Source organism: Hevea brasiliensis, chromosome 16 (assembly GCF_030052815.1).
Source record: "Hevea brasiliensis isolate MT/VB/25A 57/8 chromosome 16, ASM3005281v1, whole genome shotgun sequence".
Classification (NCBI taxonomy): Eukaryota; Viridiplantae; Streptophyta; class Magnoliopsida; order Malpighiales; family Euphorbiaceae; genus Hevea; species Hevea brasiliensis.
The window spans coordinates 52,623,953-52,642,565 of record NC_079508.1 but is presented as its reverse complement, the minus strand read 5'-3'; the positions used below and the strand labels follow the sequence as shown (position 1 = coordinate 52,642,565).

The window sequence follows — 18,613 nt, the reverse complement described above, 5'->3', positions numbered from 1 at the left end:
AGCGCCCCAAGTCGCCAAGAATCAACCACAATTAAATGATAGAACCCAATTGTTACAAATTTCTCTATGCATATACCTTGCATGACAACATATCACGCTCCCAACTCCCAAGTTCCCTCCCCAAAAACCCCTCCAGGAGGTTTCTTGCCCATAATAATTATAAACTAAAAAAAAATACTGCAGCCAGTAACATGCAAGTTTTAACATATCATGAGAGCATAAGTAGAATAGATAAGGAAAATCACTAAAGATTAATAGTTAATTAAAGCCACAAAGTTTCCCTGATATGTACAGCAATCTCACGTGCTTTACAAAACCAAAAATTCTCTTATTTCTGCCAGCTTCAAAAAATCACCTCACAGAAATAGCTTCTGAAAGTTATTATTTCTCTTATTTCTGCCCAAGCTTCAAACAGAAATTGAACAAGAAACTTTAATATACACACACGAGGTAGCTTTTATATGTGCTTACATTAGAAAACACAATCCAAATACGAGTTGTAATGCCTCCTGTTAAATTCTAACAAGCCACCATAAGTCCTATCAGCAACCCCTACAAAGAGAGCTGCTGCATCAGGGCTGAAGGATATACCAGCAATCTCCCCAAAAATGTCAATCTCCTGGCACTCGACATACTCCGACTCTGTATCAAATACATGAACAAAGTCTGCAGGCTCAGCCATAGCCAAAAACCTGCCATCTGAAGTGAACCTCAGAGCTCTTATCGCACCCATATTCCCTTTCAACACGGCCAAGGACTTGGATAGATTCCTTGTATCCCATAGCCTACATGTAGTATCTTGATTCCCAGTGGCCAAAATTCGTCCGTCAGGATGCCATGCCAATGCAAAAGAATAGTCCAAATGACCTTTCATATTCCCAGTTAACTTCCCAGAATGGGCATCAACGATCAAGCACTCTGTACTGTCACCAAGGACTGCAAGCAATTTACCATCTGGGCTAACCGCGGTGTTCTGAGAAGAAAAAATCAACCAACCAACAATAGTGTAACCATCACATGTGAGACAATGAAGTCCAAAATCAATTTGCAACAAATGTTTCTCATAGAGGGCACTCACATTTACAGACCAATCAAAGGAGAAACGATTTAGGCAAGTAAAACTTTCAGCATCAAAAATTCTAACTAGAGCATCATTGTTTGCAGTCGTAATCCTCGTTGAGCCACTGGAAATAAAAGGTTCAGTTGTTCGTCTTGGAGAAATGATGAATGATTTAACAATTTATTATCTAAATAGGTTCCTTACCTTTGGTTATGGTATATGTCCACTGCATTGGTAATGGCATTTTCAGCTGTTGTTATTTTTGTACAGAATGCAACTCCAGGTTGATTCAAGTACTGGCCCAAAAAAAAAAAAAATAGTAGTAAATGAGAGAAAACAAAATGTCATGTTCAATATTTATCATGGTATGCATATATCAAGCCACTTCCAGACCTTGCAAATAAGTTCTCCCTGAAAACCACCAGCAACTAACAAGTTTTCTTTCACAGCCATGGTGCTAATTTGCACTCTTGAGACTGACTCTGACAACAACCCTGGGTGTTTCTGACAGAAGGGGAAACAAAAACCCAAAATTGTTTCAGACAGGAAAGTATAGCAATTTTACAATGAAGATCATGCTAAGCCTAGGATCCTCAAGATGCATACCAGGGTAGGAACAATTGGTTTAGCCGCATTGAGCACTTCATTGCCTCTACTCAGTAATGATGACCAATGCATTACAGAGTAATTTTGAGTAAGGTACACATCATGCTTGGATGTTGCCCATAGCAGATTCCTCAGCTGCAAAGTGCAAGACACCCCAAATACGAAAGAACATAAATAACCAAATAAGAAATAATAAATTCAGAAATCAGAACTTGTCCATCTGTCAAACAAATCATCTCAACAGAGATGAAAGCATAAAACTATCAAATGAAGAGAAAGACTCCCTAGATATTAAGAGATGCGATTGAGACCAAGCCTTTTAAAAGAGAGTAGGAAATAAAGATTACAACTGAAGACTGTTTGAGAACAATAAGGACTAAGGTGAATTATTTCTGTTGCTGTGCCACTTACTAGCATATTCCTATAATAATACCAACCCAAAAAAAAAGTAAATATCAGCTTTCTTACTTTTAAATTATGATTTGTTGTGCATTGTAGGCATAACACGTGTACTAAATGAGAAATAATGGGCACAGAAGGACAAAACACCACATAAATGATATGAGCTGATAATAAATCAAGTGAACAAAAAAAAAATCCACAAAATTAAGAATGATGACTACAGCAAAGCTATAGATGCAACTGATGGAACCAATATCAGTATAGCAAACGGCAAGTAGAAATGCAGATTTCGAGTTAATAAGGCCCCTTGAGATGACAAATTAACGCTACTTTATTACAGGCATCGGGACAGAGGCCTATTAAATGCTCAAACATTTTCCTATCATACCATATAAACAAAGTATCCATAATCGCGCCGGCTGCTCAGATATAACTTCCACCCTGCTTAAAAGGCTGAAATAAAAAGCAATAGCAATCCTAAATGCCACAGAGGGGTTAAAGACAGTATAATATATTTAACAGTCAAAGGAAAGGAAAGTATACATTGGCCGATAGAAATCACAAGCATAAAGATAAATAGTAGGTCAATAGACCAGAGCTTCACATTCACAGTAGACCAGAAAAATATCAGAATGATCAACTTACAGTGAACCCATGCAACGATAGTTAAACATGCATGATTTAACAGAATATTAAGCAAGCTAGCAGGATAACATGATTTTATACGTTCTAGTCTCCCCTCAACTTTTTAGCTTGATATCTAGAAATCATCTTAAAGAGAGTTATATATGCTGAACTCAAATGAACTTTCTACAAACAGCTTGTCTGGAGGGGGGGGGAGGGGGTTGGGTGTATGTTTGTTGGTGCATCTGTTGTGTTAAATGCATCTATTACGCACCTATGGCTTTCAGAGTCTCTCAACAAACACACTCAACTACGAGTTACTTAAACAGGATTGCCATGCATCCATATCTACAACTTAGAATCAGATTTTACCTTGTAAAATTGATATTTCAATTTGATTAAATTTTGAGAAACTGTTTACCAGTGCGTTAAAGTAAGCATCCCTCAGAAATCTGCGCAAAAAGGGTTAGTGAATACAAACCCAACTTGAAGCCTGTGTTGGGAACACCGTAAAATTTATAAAAAAAAAAAGAACCAAGTTCCCCGTCCAAAAGCCAAGAGTCTGTCCAGAATTGAGAAGTTCATAATCAATGAAGTCAATTTTCAAAAGATATGCTCATATATCCAGAAAGATTTAAGTCGCCACCATGCAGGCCAGAAGAGTAATTGGTATAACGACCTCACTGGACCATAACTTAATCTGGAAACTTAAGCCAGTTGTTCATTAGTTGAATGCATTCAGATAATTTTAACATATGAAAGGGATCAATATCAAACATCATACCTCCAAAAAGTTCAGGCACAGAGCTATAATCACATAAAAAAGATATGATCATATGGACAATAAGCCAATAACAAATTGACTAGACCTGCAAAACTATAAACTAATGATATGTGCATAAACAAAGATCACAGAATATGAGAGATACCACTAAGATGCAACATCAGCATACGGACTCCGGAAGATTAACATTGATTGGTATTTTTTGTAAGGAAAAAATTTAAAATGGATCGCGTGTCAGGCACTCCGATTATGAAATCAGGCACTTGTGCACAGCGATTATGAAATGTCTTATGCATCAAAAGCGTGGACCACAAAAGGTAACACAAGTAGGACCAACAGAAGAAACAAAGAGAAAGGGAAAAGAAAAATAATAATAAACAAAAAGATAAAATAAAAGGAGAGAACTCCGCTGAAAATAAATTTCTAGAACCAAGAAATTTAAAATTTAAACATCAAAACGAGACGCATGCGTTTTCTAACTAGATGGGTTTTTGGTTGGGATGACGAATAAAATATAAAGAGAATGATGGAACAGAGCCAAAAGTTTCTACCTGAAAATGCACGATTGTGGATTTGACAATCCTTGTGTTGAACTGGAAGTCGTAAAAGGTCTTTCCTTTCTCTACTTGCAAGCACTCCTGCGAATAGAACATATTTACAAAATCAATAACTTGGTATCGCTGGAACAAGATTAAATTAGGCTAATAAAACGAAGGAGTTCAGACTAAAAGGTGATAAACTTAAGCAAATTAACCTTGTCAAGCTCTTCACGAGAGCGAGAGAGGTTCTCGTAGTTCCTGTACTGCTTTAATCTAGTCTCGCGGTAATTATCTCTAGTGAAATTAAGTCTCTCCCAGGGAATTCCCTGTATGTCCTTCCCATTTCTAGCCTCCAAAGCAGAGGTATCAGTCTTTGGTTTACTCTGAAATCCAAAAACATCATCACTTATTATATTAAAATAAATAACGAATGCATCAATCCTTTGTCGGTGAATGGCAGCATACCGACTCGGGATCGTCTTCAAAGTCCGAGTCTATGGAATCCAAATCGGCGTCTCTTCGAGGTTCGGGTTCGAGGAGAGGGTTATCTTCGAAATCAACGATGTCGTAATAATCATCGCCAACGTATTCGAGATCATCATTGTGAAAGTGAGCCATTAACCTACCAAGAAAAGAAAAGAGAATCACCATCGCACTTCGTAGCTGAGCAATTTACCATAATCTTTCAGAAACGTAACAGTGAAGCATGATTAACCAAAACAGGAGGGAAAGCTTACAAAAAACACCCCCGCCAAAAAAAAATGAAAGAAACGGTAATTCAATCGGGAAGAAAAAACTGGAAGAATATGTCTCCCAAATATAAAATGAAAATATATTACCTTCGAATTTTGGTAGATGAATAGACCTGAAAAGAAAGGATGATCATTCATTAGGAGCAAATGATCAAACAAAAGCCAAGAGAACGGAAAAGGAAAGCGATTTCCTGATAATTTACCGACAAACAAACAGGAAAACAATGATCCGAGGTCAGAAAATTTATTTCATTTCAGCACGGTTACAGACACGAGGAAGGAGAGAAAGGGTATCGATGTTAAAATAAAGAGAGAATCGGAAAAAAGAAGTACCTAGAACGAGCTTCGCCAAAAGAGCAATGAAAGCCTTTTTTCGAGTCCTACTTATAATGGCCAATGGGCAAGGGCAGGGACCTACACGAGTGGAACCCACAGCCCAGTCATGGATAAAGAAAATTGACGGAATCGGCGGGCTATAGCCTGTGGGTTTGGTTTGGATAAAAATAAAAAAATAATAATAATAAAAATAGATTCGATCATTTTTCGGCAAAAAGCCACGTCAAGCAGATGGACATGGGGTCCATTTAAGTGTTAGAATTCTATGAACTGTCTCTCTTTTCAAAAAATTTACAGATAATGAGAAAAAGATTTTTTTTATACGCATTTAATATATACTCAATAAATAAAAAATTAATAAGTAATAATTTTTTTTAAATTTTATATAATGTGAGTGTGCATATTTAAATATAGCTTAACTTATTTGAACAAGAGAAATGATTTATACAGTAACACAGTATAGCACTAGAGAACCGTTTTGTTGACTCGGGTACGGTTTGACTACCACAGCCTTGTAACAAGCAACAACGCTGGACTATAGTAGTAAATAAATAAAAAGTGGGGCCAGAAGCTGCTACCTAGTCCAGTATCTACGATATAGAGAGTCCACGTGCTTGGCTGACATCACAATTTTCAAACGCATGGCGGCTTGCGGTTGCACCACGTGCTTGTCGTCTGCTGACGGATCATAAATGAGTTTAAACGGCGGCCATCTTGCCTTTTAACTAGATGTTAGTAATAGTCTAACGATGGTTAGTGGTTTGGTTGGTGAAAGGTTATCGTCCACCGCCTTCTTTCTCCTTACCCTTTGCTCTTTCTCTGTGGTCGTTGTCCCTTCACTTGCTTTGTCTGTGTTGGTTAATTGGGGGCCCACTGGGTTCGCGTTTGTTGTTCAATTTGGAAAAAACAAAACAATGGGTGGGGTCCATTTCTCGTTTCAGGTAAAATGCACGTGCTAGCTACTGGGAACGAACGAAACCTCATGGTCCATTTGGCTTGCTTACTTTGGATGATCACATTAACATTATTGTTTTATTTTATTTTTTATTTAATTTAGAATTTATCATTCCAAATTAAGTCTTAAAAGAATTCCGAGCCATTTTTTTTTAAAAAAAAAAATTTCTAGCTAATTCACATTTTCTTTTGTGTAGATGAATGTAATCCTTAAGTTATGAAAAACTTGAACTTGATCTTTAATCACCATTTTTTAGAAAATCTTTTAATCACGAATTTTTTTTTAGTATTAATGATATTATTTCAGCATTAACAACAATATTTAAAGGTGTGGTTTTAGTTTTGGTTGAATTAAAATCAAATCAAAAATTTGATGTAATTATAATTTAATTTTTAAATATTTCAGTTTGATTTTTGATGCTTTTATTTTAATTCAATAAAATTTTAAATAAATTTTAATTTTTAAAATAATTTTATATAATTATTTTTTATGAAAATATATATTTAAATTAGTATTTAAGTTTTAAAATTGATTATTAATATATAATACGCTTTTTAGGTTTTTTTTAAGCATAAAAAATATATAAATATGTGTGTATAAAATTAATAATTAAGTATATTATATAATATAGTAATAAATTTATGGTTAATAATTATAAAGTAATTTAAAGTATTACGACTATATTTATTAAAAAAATATAAAGAAATAAAATAAAATAAAATATGTTGTTATATATAAATAATTTTAATATTAAAAGTATATAATACATCTTAAAAAAATATATATATATATATATATATATATATATATAAAATGAAATTTGTTGGATTTCAATTCAGCAGAGTCTAATACGATTTAATTATTTCAATATGATTGTCATGGATTGAATTAATCCAACAATTATTATTTTTAAGTGCAATGCACATTTCTATCATATAAAAATAAAAACCCCATTAAATCTATTATAATTTTAATAATGGTCTGTTTTTGTCTCCGAAGCTTATGTGAGAGTATTTTATTATTTTAAGAAAAAGAAACATTTTTACTTAAAAGTTCTTTGCTTAGGATTTGTTGATTTTTATTTATAGCATCATAAAAGTAAATTCTGTTATGAAATGAATAAAATATGTGTATTATATTTAATTAATTATTTATTATATAAATAAATTCAAATAATAAATGTCACGACCCAACCTATGGGTCGGACCGGCAATAGGATCAGGGTCAGCCTAAAGCTCCCGAGACCCGTAGTAAGTCTAACTATTCCTCAACCAATGACTAGGCCCACAATTTAGGCCCAATATGCATATAAAATAATTTGAATTAAACTGTTATAATTTTATTTCGGACCAATTTAACTCAGTAATTATCAGAAAACTAAAATTAGGGGAGCCCAGCTCAACCCTGTTACATCTTTTACAAAGTGTTTAAAACACATAAAATTTTTTCATTTGTTAATACAAAAACTTAAATTCATGCCGTCCCTGACAGGATTAATGCTACTACTAGTACATGCGGAGTTCTAAATTACAAATTTAGATAATAATAATATTATAGTTAAGTAATTTTTTCTTAATCTGCGAGAAAATGAACAGGTTATTCTGAAAAAGGTCTCCTCCTGTAGCCTGGAAAAATATAGTGAACATGAATGAGCGTTCGACTCAGAGAGTAAAATATCAATTTTAACCATAATCTCTATAGCTATCTAAAGCTAATGCACTATGTGGAGTGAAATGCAACATCGTCATAATTTTCATATCATAACAGCAAAAAGGCAATTTGGGGCACTTACACACCCAACACTGTCAAACAATACATATATGGGAGCTAATCCCCTATACAGCCCTCTTAATCCAGTCTCTGTCAGCGAAGATCTCAAGGCGGACTTTCGCTTAATAAACCAAATACGGGGTCCCAACAAAGATCTCAAGCCTTGTCTACCCCGAAGGACCGGGTCCCAGCGAAGATCTCAAGCCGTGTCTGCCCCTCCTGTCCATATCCAACACCATACCACACGCACGCCAACGCACACATACTGCTCTAAATTACCACAAACAACACCCGTGGCAATCCATCAATTAAGAATACAATATAAAATGTGCATAGTATTTAACTACATAGATATATACATATAAGTGATGCATGGGCATGCTTGAACATTTAATAATATCGAAATTACAATTAAAATTAATATTTTACTCACAGTACATGTAACACCCCTATGTTCGGTAGTGCGTTCTACTGTTCCAGTGACCAGTATTGTTCGGACAGCTAGGATGCCTAGAACTACACTTCGATATGAGTGAGGAAACATAAAATAATGAAATACAAGAAAAACAAAGGAAAAATAATAGCAAAAAAATGTAACCAAGTTAAGCGAGCCGAGAACCCTAGCAATGGGTGACCGCACCGAGAAGTCACGGCGTGGACCGTTGACTAGCCTTGGACTGCGGGGAACCCTGAAAAATATTTTTAGGACTCAAATAAATATTTATTGAAGTATAAATATCATTAGAAATATCAAAGCAAAATTAAATAATTAGTACAAAGAAAAGTGAGAAATCGAAAAACGGACAAAACCCGGTGTTACCGAAAAATCGGGAATGCAACCCGAACAGGGACATTGTGGTCATTTGACATCCCGAGTTATCTTTTGACCTAAATGTCCATTAAAAATAAATAATATTACACTTAGAAAATATAATGAAAAATTAATTTAGGGGTACCTAATGTAAATAGCAAAAATGGAGGGTAAATGGAGTAATTATCAATTAAAACATATAATATGATTTAATTTATGTGAGTGGACCACTAAGGATTATAATATGCATTAAGTGGGCAGATTACTCCACTCACACTTCATCTTCAACCTTCAAAACCACCATTGCCGTAGTGAAGAGCTCCCAAATCCTCAATTGCCGCATGTGATTCAAGTTCCCACATCTCCTCCATTCTACCTCTAAACACTAAGGTTGCTTCATTAAAGTTTATCCCCACATCACAAGGAAGAGTTTGATAGCAATTTTAAGAAGTTTTGGTGAGGTTTTGAAGAATTTCCAAAGTGGTAAGTTTGTGTTTTTTATTATTATTTAATTAAAGTTTGTAAGGATGTTATAGGTGTTTGATTTATGGAGAGATTTTTGAAGTTTGATGTTGAATGGGGAAGTGTACTTTTGGTAGCCATGGAAACACTTTAAAGATAGTTTATTTTTGCTTGTAAACGGTGAATTAAATGATTGATTAAATGTATATTGTGTAGGAAATTATTTGGGTGATGTATACTTAGTATATGTAAATGTAAATTGAAATTTGAAGCTTGGAAATTAATGGAATGTAAAGATACCATTGCGGCAGTTTGTTAATTCTTGAAGAATGCTGGAATTCATGCTTGGTTTATAGAATAATAATGTGGAATTGTAATAGTGGTTATGGCAGTTTGAGTGTATGTATGATGGTGTGAAGTTGGATATGTAAAAGTGTTATGGTTAGATGCTTAAATTGTTGTAAATGAGTTGATAAATTCTGCACTTTATGGTGTATGTTGAATGTAATTGTAAGCTGCCAAAATGACCTATAATGTGTTGTGAATTATTTTTAGGTCATGATACAACCATAATTGACTTGAATATTGAGTTTGGTAAGTGTTAGGAGTGATCCTTGATGTGTATGAAAGAAATGCAATAAGGCAGTTTGTGTTTTAGGCCTATAACTTTAAGTGTGTGGCTCCAATTGGTATGAGACCAATTGGAGGTGAAACTAGGCACAAAATGTGCCAACTTTCATGAAGGAAGCTTGCCAAAATTCTGCTTGCAAGGTAGCTTGAAAAATGACCAAATCTGAATTAAGTGCATTGAGGCCTGAAAATTGACCATTTGGGCAGCAGTTAGTGTTAAGCCATAACTCACTCAAAACAGGTTCAATTGACCTGAAATTTTGACCACGAATAGTTAAGACCCATATCTACAAGTCTTATGAAGACTTCAAAACCCAGAAATGACCATAAGCAAGTCAAACAGCTTGCACAAATTCGGGTCCAAAAACTGGCCGAACTTAAAATGACCTAAAGTGACCTAAAGTGACCAATTTTGATCAGTAATAGTAAAATGATCATAACTTGGTCTACATAACTTAGAATGACCTGAAATTTTGCCCCAAGTTCCATAAGACATAGATCTACAAGTTTGTAGTTTTGATCGAAACTCGAAAACTGAGGGAACTAGGTTGTCCGGCTAGGTCAAACTAGTATCCCGAAATCTAGCAAATTGCAAGAAAATGCAGTATACACGGAAATGAACTTGGTAATGTGTACCAACCCTAAAAGACTATTGAATGTGACATATTAGTAACATTAAAACCTAATTTACCTAGAATGCATCGAGGGTCGACATCTTAGGTTGACTAAGCAAATATTAGAATTCAGTGAATTAATGATCAAGTATTATCATTAGAGACAGTTTAAATGAGTGCTGAAACACTTCAAATTGTGTTTCTTAGTTAGCAAAGACTCAGGGAAAGGGAAGGAAACACTGAGTCAAGGCCAGGAGACAGTTATCAGAGGTTTGTGCACAACAGTTATTTCTTTTGAAATTTTCAATTGAAATAAATTATGACTATTTGTATATTATTGTTTTCAATTATGGAAATGTGTTTGAATGGATACTTATTGCTTGAAAAGCGTTGTAAATAGTTTGAAACTGTGGAAAAATTGATTTAGTTTGATTTGTGAAAATTTGAAGTTAATTATGAATTGTGTTGCCATTTTGTGAATGAATTTATGACTTTCGAAATTTATTGGATTCTCACGAATCATTTGAATAAAATGTTTGGAATTGATTTTGTGTTCACACTTAGCATGACAGTATCATATCATTCCTTCTCCATTTATGGGGTTGTGATCATTTATTTTCCTTCTCCATTTATGGAGTCGTGATCGTTTATTTTTCTTCCTCTCTGGTTTACCAGTTGAGGTGATCGGATAAGTACTCATTATATAGCTAGTTCCCTTCCTCATTGATTTCGATTAGTGGGGTTGTGATTGCTTTGTCGTGGTGTACAACGCGGCATTAATCAAAAATTTTGTGTCATGGCTTAAGTTGTGTATGAATTGGCAACACTATGTTCGTAAATTATTTGACTAAATTGTGTTATTATGAGCTTTGATAATTTGTGAAATGAAGTTTAAATTCTTATTGACATTCACTGTCTTTTGAATTTAACTACGTTTTGATTACTGAGATTTATTGTGATATTGTGTTAAATTCCTTATGACATTCATTGTCTTGAATTTAACTATGGTTTTACATATCTATCATTTATATGATTTATGAACTGTGATTTAAAGTTGTATTTGGTTAATGTTGTGCACCACTAAGACATTATCTCAGCGATAGCTTTTCATTGCTGTCGCAGGTAGACAGATGGACAGGGCAGCAGACTAGGCTGCTAGTACATCCAGCGAGAGATTATAGGGTATAATGAGTATACCACATTTTGCATTTTGTACTATAATGTATATACACTGTATGTATATATTGTTTTTTATTTTGAGCAGTTATAAATTAAAATTGTACATTGAAGTTGTAAAGTAATTTATGAGTTATTTTGACTTGTAAAAATTGTATTATATTTCTTGTATCTCAGTCTTTGAAAAATCACTGTGAATTTGAGCTGAGAAATATGTTGTGTTGAGAAATATGTTGGAGTTGAGATTTGAAAATATATTGAAGTGCTTTTTATAGGTTTTCTGAAGAACTGTTTTATCCAAAATACAGATGGCACTCTGCCAAAATTTTTACAGAAATTCCAAATAATTTAAATGTGTTAGTTCTATCACTTCAGTTCAAAAGCATTTTTAACATCTGTAAATAGTGCTCACCACTATAAAAGAAGTAAGAAAAGTTTTAAAATCCCTTGTAGTGTATTTAATGGATTATCAGTAGACGAAGTTGGTAATTCATTAGGTATACTACGGGATCATGTTATGCCTTACAGAGGGGTAGGGTGTGATATGTTTTAGTGGTATCAGAGCTAGTTTTTAAATTTTGTTTTCACCTATTATTTGAATATTCTTTCTTCATAGTACAACTGCTCAATATCATTGTTTGATACATACAGTACATTATATTATAAATATGCACTAACGGGAGGAAATGTCCTTGTGTTATTTGTTCAGAAGATCTAAAATCCTCGCATTGACTATGGAAGAGGGTGATCATTCAGTCAATCAATCTATTGAGGCTGCGGTGCAAGGGGATGCCCCAGGCCTACACAATGTCAGTGGTTCAACGACGCCCCTCTGATCGCGATTCCTGCTCGATTCGCTCGTGAGATGGCTGCAATGTTCCAACAAATGGCTGATAATGTGCCTACTCAAGTCCCAATACAGACACCAATGGTACAACCACAGTCTCTTACTAGGCAGTATGACAAATTGATAAATTATGGGGCTACAGAGTTCAAGGGGACAGTAGATCCTCTAGAAGCTGAACAGTGGTTAGAGATGATGGATAGGGTATTCAAGAAACTGCATTGTACGGAGGAGCTCAGATTTGAATACTCTGTATCTTTGCTACAGGGGGATGCTTATGACTGGTGGAAAACCATTCCCCACAGTCTGGTAGAACTTACAGTGCTAACATGGAATGACTTTCTCAGGGAATTCAGACAAAAATATATCCCCGATACTTATGTAGACCAGAAGCTACAAGAATTCCTAAGTCTGAAACAGGGGAGCAGATCAGTGGCTGAGTTTGAAAGGGAATTTTCTCGCCTGAGCCATTATGCAGTGAGTTTACTTTCTACCAGCAGGGAGAGATGCAAGAGGTTTGAAACCGGCTTGAAGCCCAGTATCAGATTACAAGTGGTCGGATTCAAACACATTAACTTCTCTGAACTTGTTTCTCAAGCCCTAGAGTTGGAAAGAATTGAGTGCAGGCGGTTCTGAGAAAAAGAAATCGGAGAAGCAGAGAAAGAGGGAAAATCAAGAGAAACGAGTTCCAGTGGTCCTACTGGAAAGAGGAAGAATCATGGGGGACATGGCAGAGGTGGCAAGAAGTCTGGTAGGGGAAGATATTCAGGACAGAAGCCTCCTCTATCTGGTCAGCAGAGTACCAGAGGTTCTTACCCTTCCCGCCAATGTGAAACTTGTGGAAGATATCATGGTGGGATATGCTATAAGGCTATTAGAGCCTGTTATAACTGTGGAGGCACAGGACACTTTGCCAAGGACTGCACAAGTAGTCGCAGAGTTGAACCACCTCCTACTACTGCAGAAGGGTCAGTTCAGAGCCCTGTCACCAGAAGTTCACAACCACCCAGCAGAGGTAGAGGCAGGGGTAGAGGTAGCCCAACAGGCAGCCAAGGCACAGTGAAACATTCAGAGCAAGACAGTGCTCCAGTCATAATCTATGCAATGAGACAGAGAGAAGAGGCCGAGACATCTGATATTGTGGCTGGTACCTTCTCAACTTTTAATCAAGATGTGTTTGTGTTATTTGATCCGGGTTCTACCCATTCTTATGTGAGTGCTAGCATCATTGATTGCATTGTTGTTCCATGTACAAAAATGGACTTTGAGGTGCTAGTAACAAGTCCTCTAGGATAGGAGGTCAGGGTTAATAGAATGTATAGAGATTGTCCTTTAGTGATCCAAGGACACACTTTTTCTGTCTGATTTCATTGAAATGCCCTTCAGAGATTATGATATCATCTTGGGCATGGATTGGTTAGCTAGGCATCATGCTATGATTGATCAGAGGTCAAGACAGTCACTTTTGGCCTCCCTCAGTATAGTGATGTGGTAATACATGGGGAGAGGCAGTTATTGCCATCAAACATCATTTTGGCTGCACTAGCCAGAAAAATGATCAGAAAGGGGTGTGAAGCATACTTGGCACATGTGGTAGACACCCAAGTGGGGAGTCCAGCATTGAAGGACATCCCTACAGTATATGACTTTCGGATGTGTTTCTGATGAATGCGGGATTACCTCGGAAGAGAAGTGCGATTTGAAATTAATGTTATGCTCGTGTGGATCCAATCTCCATAACGCCATACAGAATGGCACCAGCAGAGTTGAAGGAGTTGAAGATACAGTTGCAAGAATTACTTGAAAAGGGCTTCATCCGCCCTAGTGTGTCACCTTGGGGAGCACCAGTATTGTTTGTTAAGAAGAAAGATGGCACTCTTCGCTTGTGTATTAACTACCGACAATTGAATAAGGTGACAATAAAGAACAGATATCCATTACCTCGCATTGATGATCTGTTTGATCAGTTGAAGGGTGCAGCTTTATCCCCAAAATTGATTTGCGATCTGGTTATTATCAGTTGAAGATGCAAGAGCAGAGTATTTTAAAAACTGCTTTCAGAACTCGGTATGGCCACTATGAGTTTCTAGTAATGCCATTCGGGTTAACAAATGCTCCAGCTGCTTTTATGGATATGATGAACACTATCTTCAGACCATATCTCAACCAATTTGTGGTGGTGTTTATTGATGACATTTTGATATACTCGAGGAATGCAGAGGAGCATGACAGACATCTGCGGATTGTACTGCAGACTTTAAGGGAGAAACAGCTATACGCCAAATTATCGAAGTGTGAATTTTGGCTGAAAGAAATCTCCTTTTTGGGACATGTTGTGTCAGCTGAAGGGATCAAGGTAGATTCCAGCAAGGTAGAAGCTATCCTTAATTGGAAGCCGCCCAGGAACATCACAGAAATTCGCAGTTTTCTGGGTTTAGCTGGATATTACCATCGGTTTGTGAAGGGGTTTTCTATGTTATCTTCTCCACTGACCAAACTGCTTTGGAAAGATGTGAAATTTCAGTGGACAGATAAATGCCAGCAAAGTTTTGATGAGTTGAAGAGGTGTTTGACTGAAGCTCCAGTCCTCACTTTACCTACTCCGGGTAAAGAATACACAGTTTATAGTGATGCTTCTCACAATGGATTAGGCTGTGTACTGATGCAAGATCGGAATGTCATTGCTTATGCATCACGCCAGCTGAAACCGCATGAGAGGAACTACCCAACACATGATTTAGAGCTAGCAGCTATTGTTTTTGCTCTGAAGATCTAGAGACACTATTTGTATGGGGAGAAATGCTACATTTACACAGATCACAAGAGCTTGAAGTACTTAGGCACCCAGAAGGAATTGAATTTGAGGCAGAGGAGATGGTTAGAACTGATTAAAGACTATGATTGTTTAATAGACTATCAGCCAGGAAAAGCAAATGTGGTGGCTGACGCCTTAAGTCGCAAGACTATGGCAAGTCTCAGAGTTTTTCCTTTGTCCATGGTATATGAGTTGAAAGCACAGCATGCCAGTTTAGAGATTGATGATGAGGGACAGACAGTAGTTACATGGCATGTACAACCAGTGTTAATTGATCAGATCAGAATGACTGCTCAGAGTGATGAAAAATATCAGAAGCTACTGAAAGAAGTCCAGCAGGGCAAGAAACCTGAATTTTCTGTGAGAGATGATGGTTTATTACTACATCAGGATAGAGTGTGTGTTCCTAATGATGTGGAATTGAGACAAATCATTATGAAGGAAGCACATGAGTCTCCTTTTGCTATGCACCCTGGTGGAACTAAAATGTACAGAGGGCTGAAAGAGCATTATTGGTGGATGGGTATGAAGAGAGATATAGCTGAATTTGTTTCCAAATGCCTAACTTGCCAGCAAGTAAAGGCAGAACATCAAGTTCCAGCTGGTTTGTTACATCCTTTGTCAGTACCAGAGTGGAAATGGGAACGGATAACTATGGATTTTGTTACAGGACTTCCAAGGACATAGAGTAGTCATGATGCAGTATGGGTTATAGTTGACAGATTGACCAAGTTTGCTCACTTTTTGCCAGTTCGGATGGATTATAGCCTGGAAAGATTGGTCAGATTGTACATATATGAGATTGTAAAATTGCATGGAGTGCCAGTATCAATTGTGTCTGACAGAGATCCTAGGTTTACTTCTAGATTCTGGGGTAGTCTTCAGAGAGCCCTAGGAACTAGATTAAACTTCAAAGACAAAGATTCCTCCCATGCAGACGGATGGCCATGCGAAAGGGTAATTCAGATATTGGAGGATATGCTACGGGCTTGTGTGATTGAGTTTGAAGGCAGTTGGGATACACACTTGCCTTTGATTCTTATAACAACAGCTACCAATCAAGCATTGGGATGCCTCCATATGAAGCTTTGTATGGCAGAAAGTGCAAAACTCCCTTATGTTGGGATGAAGTAGGTGAAAGGAAGATGATTGGGCCAGAAATTGTTCAGTGAGAGGAAAATATCAGATTGATCAGAGATAGACTCAAGGCTGCATCAGACCGTCAGAAGTCCTATGTTGATCTGAAGAGAAGAGATATTGAATATGCAGTGGGTGATAAAGTATTCCTCAAAGTTTCTCCTTGGAAGATGATTATGAGATTTGGCAGAAGGGAAAACTGAGTCCTCGTTTCATCGGACCATATGAAGTTCTGGAAAGAGTGGGTCCTTTGGCATATTGGTTGGCATTACCTCCGGAGTTAGCAAGGATACACAGTGTCTTCCATGTGTCCATGTTAAGGAGGTACAGATTAGACCCATCTCATGTACTATCAGTTGAAGAGATTGAGGTAAATCTAGACCTTTCATATGAGGAAGAACCCATAAAAATTCTGGCTTATAAGGTGAAGCAGCTGAGGAATAAACAGATACACCTGGTTAAAGTGCTGTGGAACCATCATTCAGGCCAGGAAGCTACTTGGGAACGTGAAGAGGATATGAGGAGACAGCACCCATTCAGAGACTAATGCCATGTAAAATTTCGAGATGAAATTTATTTAAGGGGGAGAGAATTGTAACACCCCTATGTTCGGTAGTGCGTTCTACTATTCTAGTGACCAGTATTATCCGGACAGCTAGGATGCCTAGAACTACACTTCGATATGAGTGAGGAGACATAAAATAATGAAATACAAGAAAAGAAAATACAAGAAAAACAAAGAAAAAATAATAGCAAAGAAATGTAACCAAGTTAAGCGAGCCGAGAACCCTAGCGATGGGTGACCGCACCGAGAAGTCATGGCGTAGACCGTTGACTAGCTCCGGATCATGGAACCACTGAAAATATTTTTAGGACTCAAATAAATATTTATTGAAGTATAAATATCATTAGAAATATCAAATAAAAATTAAATAATTAGTACACAGAAAAGTGAGAAATCAAAAAACGGACAAAACTCGGTGTTACCGAAAAATCGGGAATGCAACCCGAACTGGGGCATTGTGGTCATTTGACATCCTGAGTTGTCTTTTAACCTAAATGTCCATTAAAAATAAATAATATTACACTTAGAAAATATAATAAAAAATTAATTTAGGGGTACCTAATGTAAATAGCAAAAATGGAGGGTAAATGGAGTAATTATCAATTAAAACATATAATATGATTTAATTTATGTGAGTGGACCACTAAGGATTATAATATGCATTAAGTGGGCAGATTACTCCACTCACACTTCATCTTCAACCTTCAAAACCACCATTGCCGTAGTGAAGAGCTCCCAAATCCTCAATTGCCGCATGTGATTCAAGCTCCCACATCTCCTCCATTCCACCTCCAAACACCAAGGTTGCTTCATTAAAGTTTATCCCCACATCACAAGGAAGAGTTTGATAGCAATTTTAAGAAGTTTTGGTGAGGTTTTAAAGAATTTCCAAAGTGGTAAGTTTGTGTTTTTTATTATTGTTTAATTAAAGTTTGTAAAGATGTTATGGGTGTTTGATTTATGGAGAGATTTTTCAAGTTTGATGTTGAATGGGGAAGTGTACTTTTGAAAGCCATGGAAACACTTTAAAGACAGTTTATTTTTGCTTGTAAATGGTGAATTAAATGATTGATTAAATGTATATTGTGTAGGAAATTATTTGGGTGATGTATACTTAGTATATGTAAATGTAAATTGAAATTTGAAGCTTGGAAATTAATAGAATGTAAAGGTACCATTGTGGCAGTTTGTTAATTCTTGAAGAATGCTGGAATTCATGCTTGGTTTATGGAATAATAATGTGGAATTATAATAGTGGTTATGGCAGTTTGAGTGTATGTATGATGGTGTGAAGTTGGACATGTAAAAGTGTTATGGTTAGATGCTTAAATTGTTGTAAATGAGTTGATAAATTTTGCACTTTATGGTATATGTTGAATGTAATTGTAAGCTGCCAAAATGACCTATAATGTGTTGTGAATTATGTTTAGGTCATGATACAACCATAATTGACTTTAATATTGAGTTTGGTAAGTGTTAGGAGTGATCCTTGATGTGTATGAAAGAAATGCAATAAGGCAGTTTGTGTTTTAGGCCTATAACTTTAAGTGTGTGGCTCCAATTGGTATGAGACCAATTGGAGGTGAAACTAGGCACAAAATGTGCCAACTTTCATGAAGGAAGCTTGCCAAAATTCTGCTTGCAAGGTAGCTTGAAAAATAACCAAATCCGGATTAAGTGCACTGAGGCCTGAAAATTGACCATTTGGGCAATGGTTAGTGTTTAGGCCAT

The 18,613-nt window shown here is 36.3% G+C and overlaps 1 protein-coding gene across 6 annotated transcripts; it reads right to left on the bottom strand.

The window, feature by feature from the left end:
- Nucleotides 1-223: 223 nt before the first annotated feature.
- On the bottom strand, nucleotides 224-5,196 carry LOC110637611 (uncharacterized WD repeat-containing protein C2A9.03). 6 transcript variants are annotated; one of them, XM_021787807.2, is made up of 10 exons: nucleotides 5,101-5,196; nucleotides 4,855-4,880; nucleotides 4,481-4,637; nucleotides 4,231-4,398; nucleotides 4,028-4,114; nucleotides 1,667-1,801; nucleotides 1,454-1,564; nucleotides 1,265-1,356; nucleotides 1,079-1,184; nucleotides 224-973 (listed from the first exon to the last, which is right to left on the bottom strand). In XM_021787807.2, the coding sequence occupies exons 3-10, from the start codon at nucleotides 4,631-4,633 to the stop codon at nucleotides 473-475; spliced, it is 1,353 nt and encodes a 450-aa protein (XP_021643499.2). In that variant the 5' UTR covers nucleotides 4,634-4,637; nucleotides 4,855-4,880; nucleotides 5,101-5,196; the 3' UTR covers nucleotides 224-472. The 6 variants fall into 6 exon arrangements, with proteins under 6 accessions (XP_021643499.2, XP_057993533.1, XP_021643498.2 ...); XM_058137550.1 differs by having other exon boundaries at nucleotides 4,855-4,958; nucleotides 5,101-5,117; XM_021787806.2 differs by lacking the exon at nucleotides 5,101-5,196 and adding an exon at nucleotides 4,971-5,098.
- Between the last annotated feature and the right edge of the window lie 13,417 nt (nucleotides 5,197-18,613).